Source organism: Haliaeetus leucocephalus, unplaced genomic scaffold (assembly GCF_000737465.1).
Source record: "Haliaeetus leucocephalus isolate CR32 unplaced genomic scaffold, Haliaeetus_leucocephalus-4.0 Scaffold1000, whole genome shotgun sequence".
NCBI classification, from domain to species: Eukaryota; Metazoa; Chordata; class Aves; order Accipitriformes; family Accipitridae; genus Haliaeetus; species Haliaeetus leucocephalus.
Genome location: NW_010973436.1, coordinates 3,833,610 through 3,859,932, shown reverse-complemented (window position 1 = coordinate 3,859,932; position 26,323 = coordinate 3,833,610). Strand labels below are relative to the sequence as shown.

The 26,323-nt window shown below is 46.3% G+C and overlaps 3 protein-coding genes across 5 annotated transcripts; 2 read left to right on the top strand and 1 right to left on the bottom strand.

Moving 5' to 3' along the window:
• The first annotated feature begins 8,207 nt into the window (after positions 1–8,207).
• LOC104842469 (acidic mammalian chitinase-like) lies at positions 8,208–11,166 on the top strand. The gene is given in 8 exon segments (XM_010584800.1): positions 8,208–8,230; positions 8,883–8,914; positions 9,740–9,945; positions 9,993–10,090; positions 10,240–10,370; positions 10,466–10,492; positions 10,495–10,596; positions 10,952–11,166. Coding segments are annotated over 8 exon segments (834 nt in total).
• A 559-nt stretch (positions 11,167–11,725) lies between these two features.
• On the top strand, positions 11,726–14,223 carry PIFO (primary cilia formation). Its single transcript, XM_010584799.1, has 6 exons — positions 11,726–11,750; positions 12,087–12,229; positions 12,566–12,664; positions 13,219–13,352; positions 13,627–13,753; positions 14,155–14,223. Exons 1-6 carry the CDS (start codon positions 11,726–11,728, stop codon positions 14,221–14,223), a joined length of 597 nt encoding a protein of 198 aa, XP_010583101.1.
• A 1,924-nt stretch (positions 14,224–16,147) lies between these two features.
• On the bottom strand, positions 16,148–22,413 carry TAF8 (TAF8 RNA polymerase II, TATA box binding protein (TBP)-associated factor, 43kDa). 3 transcript variants are annotated; one of them, XM_010584726.1, is made up of 8 exons: positions 22,355–22,413; positions 21,450–21,606; positions 20,633–20,731; positions 20,269–20,331; positions 19,693–19,817; positions 19,217–19,364; positions 18,251–18,393; positions 16,148–17,793 (listed from the first exon to the last, which is right to left on the bottom strand). In XM_010584726.1, the coding sequence occupies exons 1-8, from the start codon at positions 22,385–22,387 to the stop codon at positions 17,650–17,652; spliced, it is 912 nt and encodes a 303-aa protein (XP_010583028.1). In that variant the 5' UTR covers positions 22,388–22,413; the 3' UTR covers positions 16,148–17,649. The 3 variants fall into 3 exon arrangements, with proteins under 3 accessions (XP_010583028.1, XP_010583031.1, XP_010583029.1); XM_010584729.1 differs by having other exon boundaries at positions 21,450–22,048; positions 22,104–22,409; XM_010584727.1 differs by lacking the exon at positions 22,355–22,413 and adding an exon at positions 21,204–21,310 and having other exon boundaries at positions 21,450–21,539.
• Between the last annotated feature and the right edge of the window lie 3,910 nt (positions 22,414–26,323).

Sequence of the window (26,323 nt, the reverse complement as noted above, 5' to 3'; positions counted from 1 at the left end):
GGGGGCAGTGGGGCTGGTGGTGCCCCCCCCATGGCTCCAGGCGGGAATTAGCGGGAAGGGGCCAGCACTGTGCTTGTGCCACCAAGGTCCCCTCTGGTCCCCTGAGGCCCCTCTGGTGCCCCGAGCCTTGGAGAAGTTCACTCACAGCTCAGCAGATTTCTGCCCTGGTTGCTTGTGCTTTGCCTTGGTGCTGAGGGAGCAGAGGAGTCACCGTCTCCCCTTTTGCGGCCCCTTAAACTCTTTACACCCTTAAAAGCGATTATCTCACCCCGGATCTTGAGACATACATGTCAATGCCCTGGCTTCATTCCTGAGACTCCTTAGTTTTCATAAAGGCTTTTAGGCAAGACTTTACCCCTCTGTTGGCTCTAACTGCTGTTGAGGGAATGGGATATATTGGCAAAGGATCTTGTTCTCTGTGCTGCCCCAGAGATGGAAACCTTGAACGGGAAAAAGGACAAAGGCGCTCTGCAAGAGGTTGCTCCCATCCTAGCAAGATTTTGAAATAAAACTATTCTTTCAAAACAAGGACAGTAACTGATGAGGCGTGGGGACAAAGATAATGTCTCTGCCTAGAATTAAGGACACATTTCACCCTGTTCAGAAAAGCTGAACAGGGAGGTCAGGCTGACTTTTGAGCTATTTTAAGCATCTGAGGTTAAAGGGCATCTAGAACTGCTGCTTAAGTAGTGAATGTTTTATTTAAAGACTGTTTGGTTGCCAGAACTTCTAGGGCCCAAAATGCTACTGAACTATTTTAAAAGCCTTTATCATGCTAATGTAGCAGAAACATTCATAGATGTAAGCGAGAGGAGCGTGTACACTTTTGGGGGTGCACTACGGTCCACACACATTTTTAGACCCATGTATTTTTCTCATTTGATTACAGCGTGGCAGTTAGAGGTGCAGGGTCAGCTACTCCCCTGCACGCAGACACCCGCCTGGGTTGTCTCAGCAACAGTTGCTTCAATACTCTCTTGTTATGTCCTGTAAATGTTTAATGGGAAGCTTATCTCCCTTACCTATACAGATGGCTCAGGTTATTGAGCTTGTGAGCAAGAATTAATTGGAAATGGGCAGATGTCGGCTAACCAGAAAAAGAGCTTAGTAAGTAATTAGATGAGCTGCGATACTGTTGCGGGGGCAGAGCCTCCTCTGAAGGGTTCAGAGGAAAAAGGACAAGCCTGAAAGGAAGTTCCTGAAGCCCTGCTGTAAGTCACTGGAAACAACTAGACCCCATGAACACTGGCTGCAAATGCAAGACGATGGCCGTACTCAGTGCCTGGCTGCAGCGTTCAGTGATGGATCACCACCCAATACTCTCAGCTAGTCTCAGCTCGCAATCCAGGGCATCTGGTTCTTTCCTCAGAGATAATGGGGATTGTCGGGGTAAGATGGATGGGAAAAACAGGTCATGTTACAGCGAGCAGCCTGACTGAACCTGCCACTTTGAATCCTGACTGTAAGAAGTTCAAGATCTGCATGCTTGGTGCTGATATTTTTCTAAATAATAGATGATAATAGTTTAGCCTCTAATATGCATTTTCAATCTTAAGTGGATTTTTGAAGATTATATGCTTTAATAAATCCAATTTTTAAAAGATCAGACTATAAAAAATTTGCATGTGACATAAGGTGCATAAAAATAGAGAAAGGAAAGAAAAATCTAGAGCAGCTGAAACAAAGCATTCTTCATGTGATATTTCCTTAGCTAAAATAACACCCATGTGCATGTTCCTTCATGCATATATAACCTTTTTGCAGTACGTTTTGCTCACCTGCACACACCTGCATTTGAGCACAGATATTTATGTGCAAGCGAGTAATTTGTGAATCTGTATTCTATGCACACATGCCCTCTTCCGAAGGCCTGTTCTTACTTGCTGACAGACCAGGAAATAATTCTTGCGACTAACCCTTGGATACAAGGATAGGTGGAAGGATCTGCAGCCCATTCCTAGGCACAGAGAGCACCCTGTTCACTGGGGTTCACCACCACCACAGAGAGCTGGTGAACGCATTGCCTCAATCCTGATCACCCGGGAATGTTAGTAGGATGCCTGCAGTGCAGAGTCAAGGTTTATTTGAGGAACAGGATGGTCAGAAATCAAGTTTGAGTGTTTCACAACATCAGAGAAGCTTGAGATTTGTTTACAGCGCCTAATTATAGCAGTTTAGTGCCAACAGAGAATAAGGAAAGATGAAAGATGTGCTGTAAGGAAAGAATATGCAATGGGCGATTACAGTACTGCATCAAATTCCTCATGAAAAGAACTCTTCTAAGTCCTTATAAACTATACCTGGGGACAAAAGGTGAATAAATGATGACACTCTGTAGAAGTAGCTGGGGAAATGGCTGCAGCATTTTGTAATCAGAGTGAGTCAGAGATGATATTTCTGGGAATGTACATGCAGAAGGCAAGAATTTCCCCCGGGAGGCAGGGAATGGTTGGTATCTGAAAATCAGCAGTTCTTTAGTTCCACTCAATGAGCTGTGGAGAGAAGGGAAATCAAATGCCAGAGGAAGATGGTGTGAAGCAGAACAGATCCAGCCTTTGTAACAAGGAATTAGTACTGCAGAAAGCAGGCTTAAAAATAGAGACCTTGAAACAAATGACCTGGTGTCATAAGAATCAAAGAGATATGAGTCTGTCCTGGCTGTCCTGTATAGGCAAAGTGCCCTTAACGCCTGTCTGTGCGCAGTCCTCGCCCAAGACCTACATGGTGTAATTATCTTTTGGAGGAGGGAATCTGAGGAGCTTTAAAGCTCCTAACTTCTTGCCATGAATCTGAACAAGAACAGATGCCAGACATTTCCTGTGCATCCTGCGCTCCTGGATAGACCGTGTTACGCTGCAGGTAGCGGTGCTGGCTCTTCAGCCTGGGCTTCCCACAGGATGGTTCTCATGGCAGCAGTAACACGAGTCTTTCAGCTATACCAGATGATCTGTTTAGAAGAACAGAAAGGGATTCAGACCAGGACAGCTCCCAAATCACTCTCAAAGCTCTCAGTCAGGCAGCTGAGCAGATGCCAGACCCATAGGCGTTCCAGCTACCTCCTCTTTGCGCAGATACTATTACACCAGCCACCATCAGCTCTGTGTGCTGCACAGTGAAGGACATGTCTAAGGGTTACGTGACTTGGAGGTGGGAGAGATCCTTTTTCAGGACTCCATTTACAGGCATTGGATTATAGCAGCAGTAACTTAAGCAAGTGTATACATACCCAACTGGATGTAGAGACAGATTTTCACATGTTTGGCCACTGACACTGTGGCCATATTTTCTTAATTCTTTGTCAGACCCCTGAAGAGAGTGGGACAGTTTTCCAAGAAGATCAGCAGCCCCCAAATAAAGCTCAGCTATTAAAAGCTGTTAGGCTACTGAGAGACCAGCAATATCAACAAAGCTCTTGATAGGAGACCCAGATAGGTCTCTCTTAACATGCTTCATGTATCTCTAATCAAGATTCAGCTTGCAGAGTCTATTCCTTCCCCCGCCTCCAACTCAACTCCAACCACTGGATATGTAGAACATTAACGCTGAGATAAAGATGTTCCCAGTCATTCCCTTAGGTCCAGGATAACCAGACTCCTGATACCTTTCACCTGCTTTTTAAAGGAAGAAACTCCACCATTCCTATGTCTAAAGCAGAAACCAAAGGAAGAGGAGGAGAACTGGTTATCTCCAAGCACCTCCCAGACAGGTCACTGGAAGCAACACAACTCAAAGTAGCAGTCAGTGATTTGTTGATATTCCTCCCTTAGATTTTAAGCCAAGTCAAGCACGTAAATTTTTGCCAAGATAGCAAGGTAAAAGCTAAGTCCCTGTAAGAAATAAAACCACCATTGAGTCAAGCTGTCCTGATCATGGCAGAAAAGCTTTCTCACTTTTAGCGAAGTGAAAATAAAGGGTTACTTCTTACTGCAGGCATTTATGTACAAAGGGGTTGTTGATTTTCTTCTGCTTGCTTTTTGCTGCTCCCAAAAGTTTGATATTTGACACAGCACAGTTTAGGCAGGGCCATGGTATAGGCCATTGACGTGTGATGGCATCAGAAGTACATTCTCTTTTACAGGCCCTGGAGCGTGAGCTGAACTCCAAAAGGATCAAGCATTGGGTAGGAGTCTGAAGCTGCTTACTGCATCTAGGACGGAGATGGCTGCGTTTAGATGTAGTTTGCCAGGAAGGATAAGATTAGATAAGATTGCTCTGATCTTCATGATAAAATGCTTATCAAGTATATAGAGCTTTCAGCAAAACCAGGCAGTTGTTAGGAGAACCTGCTGAACTGCTGTCAGGATGTAACATTTATCGTTGGAGTGAATAATCTGGTGTGACTGCTTTGTCTCATGTTTTGCCAGTGTGAAAAACAGGGGTTTCTCCACAGCAAAAAAAGTGCCCAATAGAAAACAAAGGTTTGGAAACCATAAACACATCAGAGGTGGCTCGAAATCTCCTTTTCCTAGCAGATTAATAAGGGACATATGCCAAGGCCACACACAATTTAGGCCTGCCTCACTCAAAGCCACTTGAATAAAACTAGGCATATTGCAGAGACTGCACGCACATAACATGGACCCAGCAAAATAAAGTTTCTATCTTTAAACTGACTACTCAAGGCCATTTTCCCCTGCAATATGCTGGTAAGGAAAGGTGGAAGAGACAGAAACTGAGCCTAAATTCTTTGTTAGAGATATAAGCAGGTGACTTAAACATTTGAGATAGATAGCCAAAAATATAGATTTATCAGTACCCTGCCAAGGCACTGGGATGCTCTTCCATAGGGGATGCAATTCCTGGGAAGATCAACAAAATGACTAATGTCTTAATAGGCATCCTGACATGTTGCAAGGTTAGGCTAGTTTTTGGACAGATGTCTTTAACAGCTCCTCTTTCACTCTAAGATAGTCATGTCTTACGTAGGTTATACAGCTCTGGAGAAATGGACAAAGTTTATCCTTTATCCTGGTTATTTTTGTATAGCAAGAATGAAGCATTCCATTTCTATTTGAAAGTGCAAAAATGACCTGTTAATCTCAGATCTCTATTTGTGATTAAACAAAGAGGAGCAGCAACTAAACTTTCTGGCCTGCAAGCACATTTCCTCTTGAAATGTTATCAGAAGACTGCTAGTAAAGTGCTCCAGCTACACGGTTGGGAAGAGCAAGCAACATTGACACCTACTGTTGGATATTTTAATTGCTGATAGCACTCAGCCACTGACTACAAGATTCTTGTAAAGCAGGAGGAAGATGATCTCCTTAGTTAAAACTACATGCTAATACTTTTTTTTTTGCCTTTTTTTGCCTCCTGCAGTGCTTTCAAGGTGCACTTAATTGCAAATCGAGAAGCTGCATGTGCAGGGAAACTTCTTCCTTTAACTCAATTTCTTCCTTCGTTTAATTCATGGAATTAGATGATTCTTTGGGAGTGAGAGCTTTTTATGAGGCTAGCTGATAAAAATGAAAGAGATGAAAACTAATGCTGCTATTATCAAACAAGGCTGTACTGCATGCTAAGTGAGAGAGAGCATGCTGATTTCTCAGGAGATTCAACCCTTCTAGCTCATAAGGAAATGAGGTTCCCATACAGACCTCTTGGAGCATATCAGAAAGCACTACCCAGCCAAGTATAGAGCATAGGTTTGAAAGAAAGAGTTTATCATATTTTACCATAGTGCCAGATCATATTTAACACCCTTGAAGTGCTTCACACAAAAAAAGTTAATCATCGTGATTCCCGTCATGCACAGCTGGTTTTTTCCAGCCCATTAAAGAGAATTTAAGCACAGGATGAAATGACTCTCCCAAGAGATGAAGGAAAAATTTAGCAAGCTGGTAGAAAGAGGTTACCTCTCTGTCTTCCCTCCAAACATTACCCCTTTCCTCCTCAGAAACTTTCAGCAAACTAGCTTCAACGGACTTCCCACAATTCTGAATAGCTTCCTACTGTTCATATTAACAATTTGTGAAAAGAGATGAGAGAAAAAGGCTCCAGAGCTAGAAAAGTAATGACCATTAAAGAGAAAAAAGTCTGCAAACATAGAAGATAGCAATGCCCATACTTGCTCCTATAGTAATCTATATTACTCCAACAAATACTGTTTCTCCCTGCTGCTCCCAACATAGGCTATACATATATACATATAGGCAGACATGTCTGGGGTAAATTCCCATAGGAAAATTCCCAAGGAATTTCCAAGAACACCACGTCACACTAAGAAAAAACATACTGGCAACAGATTGTCTCTTTGGCGGTAATAAGGTGTCTGCCTGCAATGAGGAACATCAGATCAACAGCCTAAAACAGGCATAGCTCTCCCCAGGTTTTTATGGACACAATCACATAGCTTCCCACATCCAAAAAATAAATCCAGAATACATTTATACTAGCTCAACAGTATCTTTGCATTGCCAATGTGATAAGAAGCAGCCTTGCTTCACATGGAAATCCAAAGCCGGATCTTGCATATACCTAGCCAGGGGCCCATCTACCTAATATATGTCTCTGCATTGCTAACATGAACCTTTGCTCTTATAATGCTGCCATCAGCACAAATGCCTGTATTGGCTTTCAGCTCCAATCACCATGTACCAGGAGACCAATACCTGTACCTCTGCATCCAGATAAGGGTTAGGATAGGGCACTCCAAAATACACGGTGCCATTGCATTGACCTTTACATTTCTCCCCAGTTTAGCCTTCCACAATCACCTGCCTAACCTCCATAGCAAGGGCAAGGAGAACAAAACAACCTCTGTAAAGCAATGGCTCGTGTCCACTGAGGTTAGCAAGGCCAGGATGGCTAAGGTCTTTGGAGGAAACAGCAGTTTTTAGAGAGTTTGCTGAGAGTCAGTTGACAGACACATCTAACAGGAGATGAGTGCAAGGCTGTGCAAGCACCATGCCTGACTCTGACAAACCTCTTTCATCATTCACCGTATTTCATCCACTCCATACACAAAATCTAGAAGTCTAATGAACTTTAATGGCAGGTCAGTGGCTTCAGTGCCAGCATGTGACATGGGCAAATTTGAGGGCATTTTACACGCTCCCATTCAACCAAGTCTGGGAGACCTACTAGAAATCCACCTTCACATCATCTTAACAGGTATTAAAGAACAACTCAGTGCAGAGCAACTGGCCATGTGCCCACTGTGTCTTACTCCACCATTTGCAGTAGCCCTGAGTGTGCAGACAGAATCTCCTGAGTTAAAAACCTCATTTTCAGCACCTCTAACTGCCTTTTAAAAAATTCCATTCAGATATGCTTAGAAGACATTGCATCCTGAAAACAACAAAATGAGACAAAAACTCATACAGAATAGAAGAGATTGGGGTAATTTCTCCCTATGGAGCATCACAGAAAGCTAAGGCAAGGCATGAACGCTTGGCAACACAGAGGTCTCTCAGTGTGGGAAACAACTGATCAAAAAGAGGAGGGAATAAGTGAGGGAGGAAATGCAACCTGCATGATGCTCTGTCCCTGCGCTCTCTCTTGTAGAGCTTGACCTCCAAGAAATAATGCTTGTCCCTGAAGAAAATTATTTTCACAAGTGGGAGAATGATTTGGCAGAAGCTGAGTTGGTTTTCCTTTCCTGATGAGACACCAGGAAACTCTCTCCCCTTCCATGAAGTGACAACACCTCAGATGGTGTGGGCAAGAGAGAGCTCAGATCACAAAGCCCCCTGGATCCTGACAGACAGTTTGCCTACAGCAAGTGAGCCCAATTCCTGTGTCCCCCAAAAAGCCCACTGCTGTGAGCCTAAGCCCTACTCAGTCCTGTCTCACTGACTGCCCCAGCCAAGGAGACAAAATCCGTGTAAACCACCTGTGGTTTGGCAGTGCCTACCACCTCTGGGCAGACACACTGACAATGCAAGACTGAACACCAGCCATCTATCACTGCCTAGTTGCCACTGTTGACACAAAGCCTGTTGCTGTAAACAAAATTTCTAAGAATAAAAGCCACCTAATCTTGTTCTTCATCTACTCTTGCAGCACCACGACATGGCACAGACTGATAATAGTGGTGCCTCCAGCTGGAGTGTTAAGGCCTATTTTACTGGTATCATTTTTTTGTGATACTGATCTTTACCAAGTTTCTTAATGTTTGTCCATCTTTGTTGATACAAGACTGGCATGAAATGAGAGAAGCGTATAAAAGTGGGAGACGGTCTGCACCAGATCAGTCCTGGTCAAAGATGGCCAAGCTCACTTTGCTTACCGCTAAGTCCTGCTTCAAAACTTAGTTTTCTACCTTTATAAGTATTTGTGGCTCTTTCACTGTTATACTGGGTGGCTACACAGGAGACTTTTGGGGATTAAAAATGCAGCACACTCTTCTGTCAAAGGAAAATATATGGCAGTTACTTTGGGGATGTTTATATTTTGCACTAATTTTGGAGTTGATTTCTTTTTCTTTAGATATGCAAATTCCTGATTTAATTGTTTATTAAATTGAAAAATTATCTTGGACCAAGAAAGTGATGCTCTGAGGAGGAAAACTGCTCATTCTTATAGAAAGGCTATTATTGTCTCCATAGCAGAGTATATTCCAAAGGCTTCTGCTATTTCAGCCATGCTTATATGCACCAAGATCACCTGTTGCTTAACACTGGCTGAAAGCAGCAGCAGAACATTGCATCGTTAATAACCATGAGCTCCTTTGTGTGTCCCCTTCAATCAGAATGAATTGTGACCTGGCAGTCAGGTTATGTTGGGTTCAGATAGATCCTCATGAAGAGGAGCAAAAATAGGCCCACTGATAGAACCAATTTTATTGTCTGCATTACAGGATATGTACCAGACAGTTTCTGCTAGTTCAGGCATTACCTTATTTCTCAGTTCTAACACTAATCCCACACTTTTTTCTTTAAAGGTCTGGTCCTCCTCCTGAACGCCTAGATGGGTGTGTGCTTTCTACCCCAAAACCAACTCTACCAAACCTTTCTCAGTTATGGCACATGCAGGCAACTGGAACAGACTTAGCAGTGAACTCTTTTACAAGCCACGGGGGAGGAAGGAGAGGCACGCAGGCACACAGCAATGGTGTCTCTGAAGTCAAAAGCTTGATGAAGCATAGCATGCTCAATCTAAAGTGCAAATATGTTGCTTTCTTTCACACAAGCTTCCTCTTAGCAGCCCCTTCCTGCTCAGCTTGAATGAAGCACGAGCACAGCCACTAGCTTAGTCTTTGCAGAAGCTTTCAAAGGCGGGTTAAACAGGCAGCACAGCAAATATGCAAAGAGCCTTCCACCTTCCAGGCACTTCACCAGAGATCCCTTCTGCCTCTGTTCTTCCTCACTTGGCAGCAAAGGAGAAGGATTGAGTTTGGGCAAGAGACCCAGCACTCAGGACCACCCTGATTCATGAGTTTAAGGGTGCAAGAGGCTCCTAGACCAACTCATCTACTGAAACAAAGTAGGAAGGAAAGAAATCCATTATTATCCTTGGAGAGCCAGTTCTGAGAGGGATAACCAACCCGACTTCACTGTCTCTTAACTCTTTACCCTGCAAGGAAACACAGCCCAATAATTTTTTATTAGATCCACCCCATGCAGTTACTAACTCTTAAGTGCAGCCCAGGGCACTGTTCCCTTTCCTGTGTGACCTGAAGGATGGTTATAGAAGTAACATGGCCTCATGCAGCTAGGTACCTGGTCCTTCTGCATTTCAGAGACATGTCCTCTCTGCTCTTTTCTCTCCCGACCACATCTCCTTTATTTCTGTGCAGGCACTGCGTCTGTGCTGTCATGTTACTTCACCAGCTGGGCCCAGTATAGACCTGGCCTGAGAAGTTTCATGCCAGACAACATTGACCCATGCCTGTGCACTCACCTGCTATATGCCTATGCTGGGATGTCCAACAATGAGATCACAACTTACAAATGGAACGATGAGACCCTTTACAAATCCTTCAACAGCCTGAAGAACCAGAATGTACCCTCTCAGGTCCTGCCCCATTATTCAGCATCTCTTCTCTGCTCCAAAACCCATCTGACACTGCTATTGGGGCACCAACATCAGGACCTGGGCCAGCTGGACCTTACATTAAGCAGGCTGGGGTTTTGGCTTACTACAAGGTGTAGGTGTTCCCTCACACCTAAGCCACCAAGAACAACACAAACACTCCTCAGACTTCCTAGAAAGGAATTTTTAACCCATGTAATATTCCAACTGCCCTTTTTTGCAGGACACTTGCTAACTTCTCCCTCTGTGCCCTTTTTTCCTTAGATCTGCAAATGTTCTGGACTCTGGAGCCACCCAGGCTTGGGATGCCCCCCAGGATGTGCCCTGTGCCTACAAGGACAACGAATGGGTTGGCTATGACAACATCAAGAGCTCCAACATCAAGGTATGGTGGGATGTGTGGCTGTGCTAATAATAAGGCGGCAGGCCTTCTGCAGTAGCACGTCCTGGGACTAATTGGGCTTTCTGCCTTGGCACTGAACAGGTTGACTGAAGAAGAACAATTTTGGAGGTGCTATGGTTGGGCCCGTGATCTGGATGACTTCACTGGCACTTTCTGCAAGGAAGGCAAATAACCCCTGATCACCAGTCTGAAGAAGGGTCTTGGTCTCCAAAAGGGCAGTGAGTAGCTTGAGTAACGTGTGCTTCTTGAAGGTGACTCCCTACCTCACTGCTGATGCAGAGCTTCAGAGACCTGCAAACCTTTATCTCTGGAGCCTTGGTGGATAAAGATTTTCTGTGGAAGCCACAGCTAGAATGCCATGGAAAGATCCCTTCACTCTATATCCCCTGGGATAAAAGAGGGAGATTGTAACTTGTACCTGGGTCCAGATGCTTCAAAGGCCTGGTGTGAACTAGGCCAGACTTTGGGGTAACACACTTTAATAGCTGACCCCACCACTAAAGGCCCTATGAAGGGAGGGGAGGGCTGAGAGACTGTCAACACAAAATAAGCCCCTTTGTGCTTTTATTCCAGAGTGTGTACCTCCAACTCAGCCCAGTCCTCAAGTCACTGAAGCTCCCTGTACTACAGGTGGAATTGGAAGTGGGAGCCGGGGCTCTGGTGTTAGTGACTTCTGTGCTGGCAAGGCCAATGGCATCTATGTAGAACCAACCAACAAGAGCATCTTCTACAACTGCATTAATGGCAAAACCTTTGTGCAGAGCTGCTCCTGCTGCAACTGGCCATGAAGATACCAAACCTATTACAGTGAACAGACCTTTCTGATCTAATTGTGCAGAATAAGAATGATTAAATAAAGTGCTCTGCAAAAGCAACAATCCTCAGTTTCAACTCATCTCACCCTTAATATTTTGATGCTCCCCAATTCTCTCATGTACTCACACATGTGCTCAGGGAAGGGCCCGAATCCACAAGCTGGACTTAATTCCAGTATGACATTTTCCAGGGGTTTCTTGCTGCCCTACCAGGACAGCCAGGTACCAGGAAAAAGAGAGCAGACAACAGGGCATATCAGGCTGTGTCACAAGGGAGATCACAGAGAAGGGTCCTGACAGCACAACCTGTAGGCTGCTTCCCCCGAGACCTCTCCCCTACTGACTTACAGCATGAAAACAGCAGCTTCTCAGAGTAGGAGCCAGCATAGCGCAATCCACAGGGACGTTATTACTCCTCCTCTTTGCCTTGCACCCTTCAGGCGCTGCCATCCCCAGCATTCCCTCCAGCACCCCCTGCTCTGTGTCTATAGCAACTGGAGTACACACACAGCGTTCGGTCTGGCAGGCCAGCATGGCAGTGGAGTGGGAGCCGAGAGGTGAGCTGTGCGAGGTGCATGCACCCGAGGCGGGCTGTGGGCACGAGGGCTTTCCTTCTTACACAGCTCCCTGGTGGCATCAGGCTTTCCCAACAGTCTTCCCCACAACTGGGGCTAGGCTGCTTGTTGCTCAGACTGGGGAAAAAGAAGCCTTTGTGGCATGAGCGAACAGGCATCCAAAGGGCAGACCCCTCGCAAATACCCAGGGTCAGGGGAAATTCCCATCTGGGAGATAAGAGGATGGTTGGCCTCAGGCAGAGAGCAGCAGACACTTAAGGAAGAAAAGCAGCAAGTGGTCATCTCCACTGGTGACATTTCCCTCTCCTGGTCTCACAGATGTGCAGAAGCGGATCTCATTTGGGTCATGTCAAGAGCGGAAAATGTTCCCTCTCCACCATGCCCCAGACAGGCTGGGAATCCAGCTGATAGCTATCAGGGGAGACCCTTTGCTCGGGCCAGGCTGTTACCTGAGTCAAGAGGTAAGTTGTTCAGTTTTCAAGCTCAGAGTTTTTCCTTCACAGAAGACACACAGTACAGGAGCAATAGGACCATGGCCCACCACACCTGTGGCAGAGTCCCCCACACCTGCCCTGCAACCCATTGGACAAGGTCTCCAGATACACCTAGAAAAAGAAACTCTCCCCCCTTCCAAACGTACCAGTACTCAAAGCTCCAGCTGCCCTAGCGCTCTACGTTAGTCAGAAATTAGAGGAATTAAAAGGAATAATGTCTGCTGCTCATGTACTTCTGCCCTTCCCCTGATGCAAGTGGCCTCTTAAAAATGTCAGTAAGACACTTCTGCTTTTGAATCGCAGAGAAGCAGCCTCAGATACTCTTTGGAAAACAAACCACTGAGCAAGAAAGGCTATGTGATAGGAGCAAGAACAGCCCAGCGTTTCATACCAGAGCTACAGGTAAGAAAAGCATGCTTCAAAGCGGCAGAGCTGCAGCTTTGCAAGAATATGTAGGCTGTTCCCAACACAGACTATCAGTTTCAACCATATTTGCTGGGGCTGCCTCCAACTTAATATATACGGTAGCTACAGATCTCCTTACACATAGTCTAGTGGGAGGTGTTGAGCCTAGAGACTGATGACGGATCATATGAGCTCTGGCAAGATCAACACATGCATTTGTATATACACATTCCTTTGTATCACATATACACACATGTAGATGTACGTACTGAGGCAAAATCAGGGAGGGAGCTCAGCTATACTACCTGAACAAACATGCTATCTTTTCTGGCCCAGCTTCTCTAGAATAACAATATATTAGGAGAGACATCACAGGACACATTGGGTAAGGAGTAGGGAGTGCATAATTGACTTGTTCTGATATTTTTACACTGAGTAGCCAAAGCATGCATTGAACAGCAGGTCTGTAATGCCCCGCTGGTTGCTGATCAGAGCATGTAGGAATGGTTTGCAGAACAAAATCTTCCATATAGAAATTTTATCTCTTGCAGACTGTGACTCCCAGCCCAGCAACATACCAGTCATTCTGGATGAAAGAGAGAAAATGCCAGCCTGCCTATGCTCCATTTTCCATTAAGACACCACGATTTCCAGATAAGCCTTCAGATAAAGAATTTTTCCCTGGGTAATGCAACTCATTTTCTTACACTTTTAATAATAAGCAGGAGTACTAGCAGAGAGAAGTACTAAGACACAAATGGGAGATAGGTAAGCGAGTTCTCGGTAATGCTTTTTTATCTTCAGAAAGCTCCCCTGCTTTAGTCTTTAACTTAGCATGATGACTAGAATACCACAATATGCATTTCTCCCATGGATCGAGGTAGGGCTAGTAAATTCTGGTATTACAAACATCATACGCCAGCTCCAGAAATGAGGTATTTTGTGCCTGTTTTCTTTAGACCTGGAACTTACAAAGCAGACAAGCAATTACACAAAAAAATCACTTGGCCGATGAAGTTTGGCTCTCCAGACTGGTCTTTAGTGCCAATGCCAGCAAAGAGGATGCTAAAAATGGAGGTACAGAAGGTAAGGACAGGGATAAGGGGTTGTTATTCCTGGCTCAGTGCTTCTGACAAAGGATGATTACTTCAATGCATTTGCACTAAGTTTTGTCATCCTTTCCTCACTGGCCTGCTGGGTATGTGGCTTTCTAGGCACAAGATACAAAGTGATTTTCTATCAGAAAATGCTGGTTTGCAAAAACAGTTAGAGTCCTTCAAAAAAACACTTCTATTAAGAAATTTGCTCTGGAAGTTTCCATCCACAAAGTGAGAGAACCAGGGCACAGTCTTCCCCATGTAGCTCTGCTGAAAAGAAAACCTGATTTAAAACATAGGTTAAGGTTCTCAACACCATCTCACATCTTCCTGCCCTTTTTTGAAGCAATTGTCATTGCTAATATCTAACAGATAGTAGTTGTCTTTTAGCTGACCATAGACAGAGAATTCAGGAAACACCGGGACCGAGTGGCCTACCTGAGTTTATACTACAGCTGAGGAGCCAGGGCTGCCGCCACACATCCTCCCCTTCCAGCGGGACAGCTCAGGCCTCGCCTCCGCTTCCTGGCCACTTGTGGAGACCTTCATCTGCACTACCCAGCCTCTCCAAATAAAATCATTTCAAAAAGAGGGATTTCTTGCCACTAATTGTGCTTACCTGGTATCACACAAGGTGTCTACTGCCTCTGTGGGTGTTTGGGTGCCGCTGGGTCTGGCACACAGCACCCCTCGGCCCAGGCGGGGCTGGCAGCCATTTTCTTTGGGTCGCCATGGAAACACCTCACCTTGCCAGCCTCCCCAACATGGCTTCCCTTGCCACAGGGGGCTTTTTCCCCCCCAAATCCAGTCCTCCCTGGCACTGGAGAGGGGCCAAATTAACACAGCTAGAAGGTGTCTCAGCTGCTGCCCCATCTCCTCAGCCCAGGGAGCGAATACCACCATCTTCCCTTCAGCCACCACCTGCCTTCCCCAGCCTCCTCATCACCATCTCCTCATCTCCAACAGATGCTTCAGGCCGGGCCCAGGGCTTCACTCACAGCCTGAGGAGAGCTGAGAAACATGGGGGCGTACATACCGGTACTGCACTGCCCTCAGGTATTTTCAGAAAGAGTATAATGGCTTTGTGCACAGCCAGCACCTATATTAAAGTAACACACAGCAAACATCCTCAGGAAAGAGGCTGTGCTGGGACAGGTTAGAGCAGATGGCCTGCAAGACGTACGTTTGCGTTACTAGCTTTTTCCCTACTGACATGAGGAAGATATTCTCAAGCACGGAGCAAGCAACATGCTGCTAATGAATCTGGCCACGAAAATAAATTTAGTCTGAAACAGAAAGGTGCTGGTGTTCATCATCAGTTGTTTCTGTAATGTAAAACTCAGACCCTAGGGATTTCTATAAATGTTTACAAACCTTCACACACAGACTTAATCTGTCTGATCACACGCTTGATTCAATCTCAGGGGAAAACTAAGAGCAGGCAACATTCATTCTCGGTGTAACTACTAGTCACAATGCAGGTTTTCAAATTTTCTGGGTCTGTTTAGCTGTTTCTGTAGCAAATTTCACCTGCAGCCCAATTTCAGCTATAAAAAATGCATTCTTCCCATTTCCCACTTTCGGTCTTCGAGTGCTCTCACATACACATGACAACAGCTGCTCGCGACCTGTCTTTTCGAGGCACATTGGCCCCTTCCCTCCCAACCACAAGAGGCTGCTTTGTAGTTGCAGCTGTCAAAAAGGGATGTACTTGCCGATTTGCAGTTGTCCCTTTTGGTGCAACCTTTTGAAGGAGGGGGTACGACTCACTGGAAATTGTACTGTCCTAAGACCTGAGGTTTATTGCTGTTTAAGGTTTCACCTTTGTATTCATGGCTGATACCGCATACTTCACCTCCATCTGTCTTGGTTTTCTAATCAGAAGAAAAATACATGTGTAAGAGAAGATGTAAAAGAAAGTAAGCAGCACCTATGATTCTGCAGTCCTTCTCAACCACATGTTCCATCTGTGACTGGAGAAACCTACTAAACCTGTTGCAAAGCTGACGGTATTTCAAAGGCACTTTGTCCTCACTGAACATACTTCTAATGAACCAAAGATTTTTTTGAAAATTCCCAACCTTCTCAGCTATCATTTGTTGCTGTGGAGAAAGGAAGAGATGCAGAGGGAAGGACAAGACTTCCTCCCACTTGTAGACCCCACTGAAAACACACTCAGGTGCCATTCAGGTGCTTTTCCACTCCTGAAACTTTAAGGACTCAGCCAGCTTTGCTTGTAGGAGATAAAATTTATTTTATTAAGAACATAAAAATTACTATTTTCATTCTACATTTTTCCCCTACCCAGCGAGGGATTTTCTCATTATGAAAAATGCTTAATCCAAGTAAAAAAAGGTATAAATTTTTATATATACATACATACACAATGTCTCTGTACATTTGTTATTCTGTACAACCAAGGCACCAGCAAGTGACAATGGCACATGCAGGACTTTTTTGCTAGAGATGTAATTTCAGATTGATTGGCGGGAATATCTCTGTTCTCACTGACACAATTCCTCCTTTATACCTTCCTCCTCCCTTGGTGACAGGGGAAGAGGGAGGCCTGGGAGGATGCCTTCACTAAACAGAGAGGTGAACAGGTACACACATAACGCTGATCTCCCTGGTAACTGCAACAGACTTCTTGCATTCAGCTGCTACTCTAGGAAACCATGACCTGCTTGGCAGTCTGTAGCAGGCAGTCTTTGCTGCCTCACCCAGCACCACATTTTCATCCAGAAGAGATGCTTGGGAGACTGGACCAAACTACAGGAGTCTTTTGTCAAATAAATTTAACCCATATTTTGCCTAAGTAAAGGCTGAATGAAAATTAAAGCAAAGCCCTCCAGAACCAGCTAACAATTCCAATAGACCCATCACCAGTTATTTTCACTGCTGAAATAAAGTCTCCTGCTCTGGGGAAATAAAGGGGAAAAAAGCGCAGCTTCTGCTGATAAAAGCCCATATTTGAAAATGGACAACATAAAAAAGTGCGATCAATAGCACGGCCTTGCGGACTGCAATCAATACAGCTTTATTCCATATTCCAAGTTTTTCAGCACAGCATCTTTCAAAACAGCTGGTGAAGGTGTGAACTCTCAAAGGAGTTGTGCTGTGTTGAAACTAACAATAGAACTGAAAAATAGCCTGAAGCAGCTGTTAAATCTTGCTATTCATACTGCTAGAAAATAATCTCAAAGCAGTACAGGGTAAACACCACACTTAGCGCTTTTAAGTTAGACGTGCAGCTGCAGTCAGAAAAGTGAGAATAAAATGCCATCTTAGCTCTGTATTTACACTTCACTCTCTTACCAACACATCAGACGCCTTTAGTTTATAAAAGAAAAGTCTGTTTGCTTTTACCTGCCAAGAATCCAAAGAAAGAAACCTCTCTGGGATTTTTCTGTCTCTGTTAATACATGCTTCTTAGATTATAAGGCCAGGCAGGGTTGATTGCAGAAGTTTCTTTTCTAGCCTGCCAGACAGCCACAAACAAATTATGCCTTTCTATTCTGCAGAGCCTGCTGGGAAGCACTGAGCAGCAAGAACCTTCGTGTCTCCCATCTCTTCAGAGAGTAAATCCTGCTGACAGTGAGAACAAACCAAAGCAAACGAGACAATTCCCATCTGTAACCTGGTGGCCTTCAGCGCTTCTAAGGCAATTGACCATTGACCGTTCCAAGTCAGCAGGAGAACAGAGGGGAAACAGGGAGTATTGCAAACCAGGATGAGAGTGTAGTTCACTAGGCAGAGAGAGATCATTCTTCTGCTTCTGCCACTCAGCTGGATTGCCTCTCCTGTCTTGCTCCATGCCTCTCACCCACAGCAGCTGAGGTGAACCCCTTGGGTTTCTCTTCCTCTGAGCAGCCAGCTGGCTACACCTCACTTCTTTCTGCGGATCTTGGGCTTTTTCACTGGCCGGAGGTAGGGATTGTCTATCACATTTTCTTCCCCGTTCCGACTGCCTGACAGGGAAGTGTTCTGCTGTAACACTGAAGCGTTCTCCTTTTCGGGTCCTGAATCATCCTGCCATATTAAAAAAGCATAAATAAGCACAAACAACCAAAGTTAGGCTAAACGAGGCTTAGAAGTTCAAACCACACAACCTATGGGCAAAACAGATAATCAACAGCCAAGATAAACAGCAGCACACAAAGAGCTGCATTAAAAGTGAGGTCTCCAGATTGCTAATGCAAGAAGATCCCCTTCGGGAACAGTGTGGGATCCTAGGACAATCCTCTCTCCCCTAACACAGAAATGAAGGTTGTACTGAAAGCTCATGATCCAACCCCATTTTGCATTGTACCCTGCAGAAAGTTAAAGAACCATGACAATGTTTAGTCATTTACACCCGGTAGAATGCAACCCACTCTGCCATTTTCCACCCACTCTGCCCAGCTGCAAGAAAGACAGGCAAAGAACCAGGTTTCATAAGTTTAAGAAAGTGGGCCCAAGAGACCTTGATCTCTCAGGCTGGGCATACCGTGCTCATGTGCAGGGGGAGGTTCTCAGTGTCTGTCTGGTCGTCTTGCTCTGATGAATCTGTTTCTTCCATTTGCTGCATTTCCAGCTCAGAGGGGAGAAGAGCTGTCAGGTAGGGTACAGTGAAAGGCCTGGCAGCAATCACTGGGGTTAGGGAAAAGGACACGGTCAGCAAGCTGGGAGAAAACTCCTCAAGTCAGAGATTATGAAGCCAACCAGTTACTTAGAGACCAAACACTTACTCCTCAAGACAGAGATTATGAAGCATGAAGCCAAACAGTTACTTAGAGACCAAATACTTCTACTGGTTCTGGTTTTAAACACACACACTCTTTTCCTGCTGCTCCCAGGGATCAGGAATGAAATATGCTGTCCCTAAAAGTTGGCACTCTCTAATTTCCTATTTTCTGAGGCCCCTTTATATTTCCAACACAGCATTACACTAACACAAAAAATCCTTCCTGACCTATCCAATAAAAGTTCAATTATCTCACAGGCTGAAGCATCACTTAGCCCCCCCTTAAATTAACACTGACATCTGTGCTGTCAGTGAGCCTTAGGAAGGTGGGAATTCTCATCACTGCTTTGCAGATAAAGAAAGAGGAAAAACTTCACTGCCTACCACAAAAATGTAAGAGAGAAGAAATTACTTGTTCAAAAGTTACAGAGAGGCGGACACAGGATTGGGATGAGCTTTGAATTTAGCACCTATCAGCCAAGGCCTTCTCCGCCAGCAGAAGAAAGTGAGCCTTTGATGAGGGTGGAAGCCAACCATTTGGCTTTGATTCTGTTTTTCATCCCCATTTAAAATAGAAAATTCCTCATTTCCCATCCTTCCAGTGCCTCAGAAGGGCAAACACAGTGTGATCATTCAGTGCTCACCTCCTGCAGTAGCAAGAACTCTAACGGAGTGTATACTCAGTTAGACAGCTGTCATTTACAGCACAAAGTGTCCTAGATAACTCACATGGGAATGTGCTAACGTCATCTTTGAAGAGACTCTGCGTTTCTCCTGTCTTAGCCATGAAACGTGTGAGAGCTCTTTCTACATCGCGCCGTTGAGATGCTGCTTTTTCCCGAAGGACTTGATAATCAGATACTGGCTCCCGGTACGTCTGTGGAGCAGGGAGGAAAAAAAAAAAAAAAAAAAAACACCGTTAGTGGATGCAATGCAGACATCTGAAGTTCAAAACACAACTAGGATGCAGATGCTACAGGCAAGCATTGACCTTCAACATGCACAGATTTTCAGAGCTACAGATGTCAATCAGCCAGCAACCTGCAGCAAGGGCAACCCGCAAACAACAAGGGATATATTAAGCCAGAAGCAGCAATGTTTTGGATAAACAGTACCAGCACTGCAGTAAAAATACTTATACACCACTACTGGTGTCATTGACTTCAAACAGACCCCAGATGGCATAAAAATCTTTTTTCACTCACTGGTGTCTTGATGTAAGTGTGAGGATCTGGAAACTCAGGGAAATGGCCAGGAATGTGGGACGGATGTGGCTTGTTCTGTCCAGCTGTCAGGGCTTTGGGAGTCACTGGCTGGTTTGTCACAGGAGCTACAGTTAAAAAAAAAACCACACAAACACTTATCAGCCAGATTCATTCTGCCAAGAGTTAGGCATAAAGTGCTAGCTTATACTGAGCTGTGACCCATGTCTCCAGGTCCTATAAAAGGGACAGAGGACATCCCATGAGCAATAATTTCAGACTGTGTTCGGCATCCCAAAAGGGAACAAAGATTACTTGACCCCTCTCTCCTACACAAGGAGAACAAAACCATTTTGAGGATTCTCATGTGCAGTGAGGATGCTGAAGAAAGGCAACTGATTCGGCAGAGGGTACCTTCCTTCATCTATTACACAGTCATTACAGGAGTCCTTAACACAAACTACACTTCCAGGAGCACTGGCTGCATCAGAAAAGCAGGAGCTCTTTGGATGCCAGCAGAGAGAAATGCCAAATTATTTCCAATTTCCTGCATAAGAAGAGAAAGGATTTCCCACATACGGGCAGTGATGACCATCCTCTGAGAGCGCTTGGCATATGCAGGAAGCGTTTCAACATTGAACCCTGAAATACAAAAGAAGAAACAGGAATCACACAAAGAGTTTATCCTGTCGAAAATCCCTTCTCTTAGGCTTCTCCAGAATTCTTCCAAGGGCTCCAAATTACATGAGAAAGAAAATCATGCACTCTGATATACTCATACTGCATCCGCAGCAGCGGTATCTGAATGCCTGCGTGAAGCCCAAAACAGTGGGCACCACACAAACACTAGAAATGCAGGTGAAGGATCTTCCTACCAACACAGCACACCCAAATCTTCTGCAATGCAGGCAGCTGGAATTAGTGGGACCAGTCAACTACTCACCCATTTCCACCAGAGTAACCACTATATCAGAGAGCGTAGGCTGTGTTCTGGCTGTATGTTCACAGTAGGACTTTGCGCTCCTTCCAATTTCAGAAATATCTGGGGGGAAATAAAAAACACCAGCACATATTTGATTGAGACAGTGACCACACATTTGTATCAGCCCAATCGTAGCTTCAGAGACACGAATTTTTAGCAAATTTAGCAAGGAATGAAGAATAGCTCCTGGAATCCATTGTCTTACAGCCTGCATATTTAAAATTAAAGCATGTACAAAATACGGAGACACTGAAGATCCAAGAGTCAGGTGTTTTCCACAAACGCAAAAGGCAAATCTGCATCACAAGCATGAAAAAATACAAAACTTGATCATCGCTTGATTTCAGAAAAATCTGTAACCTGAGATCCTAGGCACATCACCCAGAAAAGTAGGAGCAGAGCTGCCAAACACGGGCACTTCTACGGCCTTAACTAACCAGACGTCTGGAGCTTTATTTCTCTGTTTATTTTGGCAGCACCTCGATATGTGGAGCTTATTAGGGTACCTAATGAGTATCTAATGAGTACTCACTGAGTAAGATAAGTAAGTACTTCTGAGTTCGAACAAACATCTCACGCTCACAGAAGTCCGTGACTCCAGGGCTGTGCTCTAGCCACCAGTCTAGCCTTCTGCTTTTGCTAGCATCGTTAATACAAGGTAATAAAAATGGGGGGGGGAAGAGAAAACCACAACAAAAAAATAAAAGAGCTAAGGCCAATTTGAAAACAGAGAAACGAGAAACTCCAGGGGATCAGTGTGACTTTGCTGGACACTCACAGCTTTGTAACATCTCCGTCAGCGTCTCCACCGCGGCCTTTTCAGCGCTCTCGAAGCCAGCTTCGGTCAGCAAGGAGCTGACCACCACTTGCAGAGTCCTCCTCCGAGCCAGGTAGTAGTTATCCGCCGGCGTGGTTGCATGCTTGCTGCCCGACCTCTGCGGACAGAGACACCCCCCCGCCAGCCCCAAGCCCCCCGAAACAAGACCTCAGAGAAACGAAGCCACCTCCAGACCCCGGGAGGGGGGAGCGGCGAGGCCTGAGCTCTGCCTGCCCCAGGAGCCGGGACCGGGAAGGGCGAGGGTGCTGATCCTGCCACGGGCTCTGTGACACACCGGAGGGCTGAAGGCAGGGCTGCCTGCGCGCTGCCTGCGCGCTGCCTGCGCTCAAAGGGCAGGGGCCGGCCCTGCCTGTCCCCCACTGCACGCGTACGCACACACAGGCACACGCGTGCATATGCATACGCACGTAGGTACATAAGTATACACACATGTACACACAGATCTGTACGTATACATCTACACACGCACGTATGTATTTACGCACACATACATATAGATAGGTAGACGCGCTGCTGCCGGCACCACCAGCGCGGACCGCCTTTTGGGGCGCGGCCCCTTTAAAAAAAGCCGCCCCACCGGCTCCCCCGCCTCGCTGCCCCCCTCGCCGGCCAATCCGAGCGGAAGAATTTGAGCCAATCAAGCGCCGCTACCGAGCCCCGCCTCCCTCCGGCCATTCAGCCAATCAGCGTCTCCCTCCCTTCAGCCTCCGCCTCAAAGCCCCACGGGCTAGGCCGCAGGCGTCCCGGCTCCATAGGAAGAGCAGACCGCTGCCGCTCTGCCCGGCTCTCCCCTCGGGAAACACCCTCCACAACAGCCCCGCGTCCCGGCGAGGAGCCGCCGTTACCGTGCCGGAACCACCGGACGCTGTGTCAGCCATCTTGGAGCCATATAGAGCTGTGCGCATGCGCCAGGTGAGGCGGCGGCGGGGGGGAAATACCCGCCTCGCCTTCGGGGGGCGCGCGGGGCATTGTGGGATTTGTAGTGTGGGTGGGAGGGAGCGCGCGTGGGCTGCCCCTGCCCGCACCGCTGCCCGCCCACCCCCGCAGCGGTGCGCCCACGGCAGGGTCGCGGTGTGCGGGGGGTGTTTATCCCCTGGGTGCTCCCCCGCACACCTGCGTGCCCGCAGCCGCCGCCTGTTGGGCCCGCGGGAGACGGGTGCTGGTCTCGTTCGTGGGCTCTGGGCGTCGGCTGAAACCCGTGGGCCCGGGGGATGGCCTGAGCCAGCGGGGGCAAGGGTCTAAAGTTCAGTCTGCCTTGCCCCGAGGGTCAGAAGAACGTCACTTTCATCTCCCGAGATGTGTTGAAGCTTGTGGTTTTCCACTTCTTCTCTGGGCACCCTGGGGCGAGAGCCCTCAGCCTGCCTCTGCAGGGTAACCAGGAAAACAAAACCTCGTGCAACGGTGTTGCACTTGCTCTAGAATAGCCTGCGTTCCCATTAGGAAATTATTTACGAAAAAAAAGCTTGAAAGGTGCCAGTGGTGTGCCAGTAACCCTGTAACCATGGGAGCACTTAGGGTTTTCCTGTTGTAAGCAATATGTACTCTTAGCTGAACCTCGGTGTACCAGATTGTGTGCTTAGATCTTCTGATCAAAGCTTTGGTGTCAGTTAAGTGTTTCAGAAAGACAGAACAGGAAACCCCCACACTACAACTCCCACCCCTTGCTTCCTGTTTAAGTACATGTGTGGGAGAGCAAGAACATTGTAAGAACCAATTACTGCATGTGAAAGGGGGAAAAAAAAGTGATGTAAACAACAGCTGCCACGCTGGAAATTAAAGGTCCTGATCTCATTTGGTTTGGATGGCAACACAGCTTCGACACGCTGCTGGCTTTTCAACAACAATGGCAGCAAAATCCATTAACAGATAGGGAAAGCGAGGAGGCAGAGGAAGGTGGAGGCTGGATTGTTCAAAGCAAACATGCCTGCAGAAGCAAATTTCTTGATCATCAAAGGTAGGAGGCAACATAGTTTCAGAGACTGAAAATGTGATAGAGATAGCAATCTTATGGCTTATGTGCTCGGGGACAAGCAAAAGTATTGGCAGAGGGCTGGTGGAGTATAATTGTGCTGAAGATATTAAAAGTACTTTGAAATGGCTGCGTGTGAGGGGGTCAGTGCTGACTGGGGGATCTTGCTGCAATTTGCCTATGTGAATTCCCAGGATGTTGGTGTTCTGCCAAACCATGAGGCAGCCACTTTGCCATCCTTCAGCAGGGATGTCTGTCTCTGCCAGGGCTTTGTAGTGGAGGTGGGGCAGGCTCTCAGCCCCCTAGCGTGTTAAGAAGAGATGTAGAGCTGTGATCACAGAGATGCTGAGCCCTTGTGGCTTCCAGTTGAGGAACTTCTGGAGGTCCGCATGCTAGTGAGTAAGCGGACATTGTAGATGAAGCTAAAAGAGGGGAAATGTGAGTGCTTAACTTTGGTAGGTTGCAATTTGCTGGGTAATTCTTGAGAAGTGTCTGACCCCAATTGTTTGGATGGGAAGGGAAGTGAACTCTGGCAGGTCTGGACTGAAAACATCCATGCAGTGGTGCCTCAGAGACAGGCTTGGGCTGAGCCAGAAATGTCTGTAGGAACACTGGGGGAGTTTCAGACTGGTTAGTACTGTGCCCCTTGGTCTCAGCTTGCCATGAAGTTAATTCAACCAATTTACAAGTTGCTCTTGTAGCAAATCCAGGGGATGAATAAATGGGGAAGCAAGTGTGGACAGGTGCTTTTGCTGATGAACATTGTGTGCAACAGAGTACTGAGTAAGGCAGCATTTTCTCCTCCTAATATAATATGACAGCCATCACACTCAGCAGGGGAAAAAAGAAAAGTAAATTGTGATTAGTGGTGTGGAGCTAGATCCTGAAATGTTTTAGGCAGAAGAGAGATCGCGTGGGGGTCCGATGCAGAGTGAGGGAGTAGCATGCATGTGTTTGAAGTGTGCAGGTCAGGACTTCAGTCTGCTCTTATCTCTGCTACTAACTTGGCTAAGTCTCTCCTTCACTCCCCCATCTATGCAGTGAGGAGGATGAGGAAATTATTTAGCTATCTTACTGAGATTGTGAGGGGTGCAATATAAATACAGCACATAATTGATCCACAACTCCTTGTTGTTTTATTGCACAAGGACAGTCTCTTCTTGATCTCTTGTCTCCAGGACTTTGTGATGTCACTTTTCAGCCTGTTATTTACAGCACTTGCCTAGAATGAAACAAACCTGGCTTTCAGTCCCTGCCTTCAGTAGAGTTTATGCACTTAACTGCTTCATGTAAACACAGACACAATCCCGAAGAATACAGTCTGAGACCCAGCACCCTTCTCCTACTCTGGAGAATTAACTGCTGATTTGTAGAACCACTCAGCTTCCCGCTGCCCCAGTTGAGTCACAGATTTTTTCTGTGCAATGATTGTTTCTGTCCATATGGATGGAGGGCATCCAGTGTCTTCCTGAGCTGACCTGGGGCATCTTCCCAGGAGCTGGAAAGTGGAGAGGCTGAGCAGTTACTGAGAACATGGGCACAGTCTCTCTTCCTTCAGCTTTTGTTGGAAAGGAGCCTTGCAAAGGCAAGATTTCAGACCCCCCCACATCTGTCAGCAATTCCCAGCTAGTTATTTTAAGACTCTGAAATGCCCAGCTCCTACCCAAGCAATGCTGAGGGAGCCTTGCCTAACCTAGCCTGTATTCCCATCAGGGACCAGATGCCCCACAGGACAATTCAGGCTGGGAGGGATTTCAGGAGGTCTCTAGTCCAGTCTCCTGCTAGAATTAGGCTCAGCCATGAGGTCAGACAAGGCTACCAAGTGTAACCTTCCCGTGCCTGCTTGCCTCATGCATCCCCACAGCAGTTAAGAGCAAAGGGACACTGGTCAGCGTAGCTGGGCTCTGCACTAGCTCTCTCAGCTCAGGCAGGCTTCAAGGAGTTTCCTCCAGGTGCAAGCTCCTTCTGCAGCTGAGGAATCTGCCTGCCAGGGCAGTGCCTTCCTTCACACAATGTTGCACAAGCACGTGCACCCAGGTAGGGTCTGCTGCTCTTGTGTGTGTGCTGCCTCCTTCCCCGGGGTGTATGCTCATCCAGATGAGCAGCCACAACTCTTCAGTGCTCCCCTGGCACCCACTGTCTCCTGCTGTGAGCTCCCTCTATAGAGATGGGTTGCTGCAAATAAGGCTGCTGAAATTCCAGCTTATTATTAATGTGTGGGAGCTATTGTGTAAATGAGAGTACTTCACAGCCCTGTGCTGCCTGTTTTTTACTCTTGTGAATATTATTTTTTCCTCCTTCCCGAAACTTCATAGACAAATTTGAACAGTTCTTTTTTTCTGAAGTCTCTAGCTCTTTGCACTCTAGGGGCTTTCATTTGGGAAGGGGGTGATGGGGAAGTCCTGCAGTGAGGGATACTAGGGGAGGCTGGGTGCTATGGTTAGTGGGGCAATGCATTGTATTATTCTGGGCTCTAGTCCTGGCTCTGCAGCCAGCCTGCTGAGTAACCATAGGCAAGTGTCTGCTCCTCTGCATTTCATTTTCCCATCTGTAGGTACTGGCATTCATTGTGAGATGCTTTTGGAGCTTATAAAAAGCAGCATCTGACATTAAAATATTCTTGTTGGTGATGCAGTACCCTTGGAAAGCTCTTCCCAGAGCAGTGCAGTCCATGTTGGACTCATCACAAGCAGAGTATCCAGAGCCTGGCAGAAATCCACTAGTCCAGAGATTTGCAGACAGTCATGAAATTATGGATACAACATCCCTTTTTTATGGTGTGGGTACATAATTCTTCCCTTATGCATAGCTCCCTTCTGATGGGGTGGGAATAAAAAAACTTCCA

Coding starts and splice junctions, on each gene's coding strand:
- PIFO (XM_010584799.1), top strand. CDS start 11,726: ATGGCAGTGGAGTGGGAGCCGAGAG. Junction 12,230..12,565: donor GCTGTTACCTGAGTCAAGAG/GTAAGTTGTTCA, acceptor TTTGAATCGCAG/AGAAGCAGCCTCAGATACTC. Junction 12,665..13,218: donor GTTTCATACCAGAGCTACAG/GTAAGAAAAGCA, acceptor TATCTCTTGCAG/ACTGTGACTCCCAGCCCAGC.
- TAF8 (XM_010584726.1), bottom strand. CDS start 22,387: ATGGCTGACACAGCGTCCGGTGGTTCCGGCACG. Junction 20,732..21,449: donor GACGGAGATGTTACAAAGCT/GTGAGTGTCCAG, acceptor ATTTCCCCCCAG/ATATTTCTGAAATTGGAAGG. Junction 19,818..20,268: donor GAGGATGGTCATCACTGCCC/GTATGTGGGAAA, acceptor TTTTAACTGTAG/CTCCTGTGACAAACCAGCCA.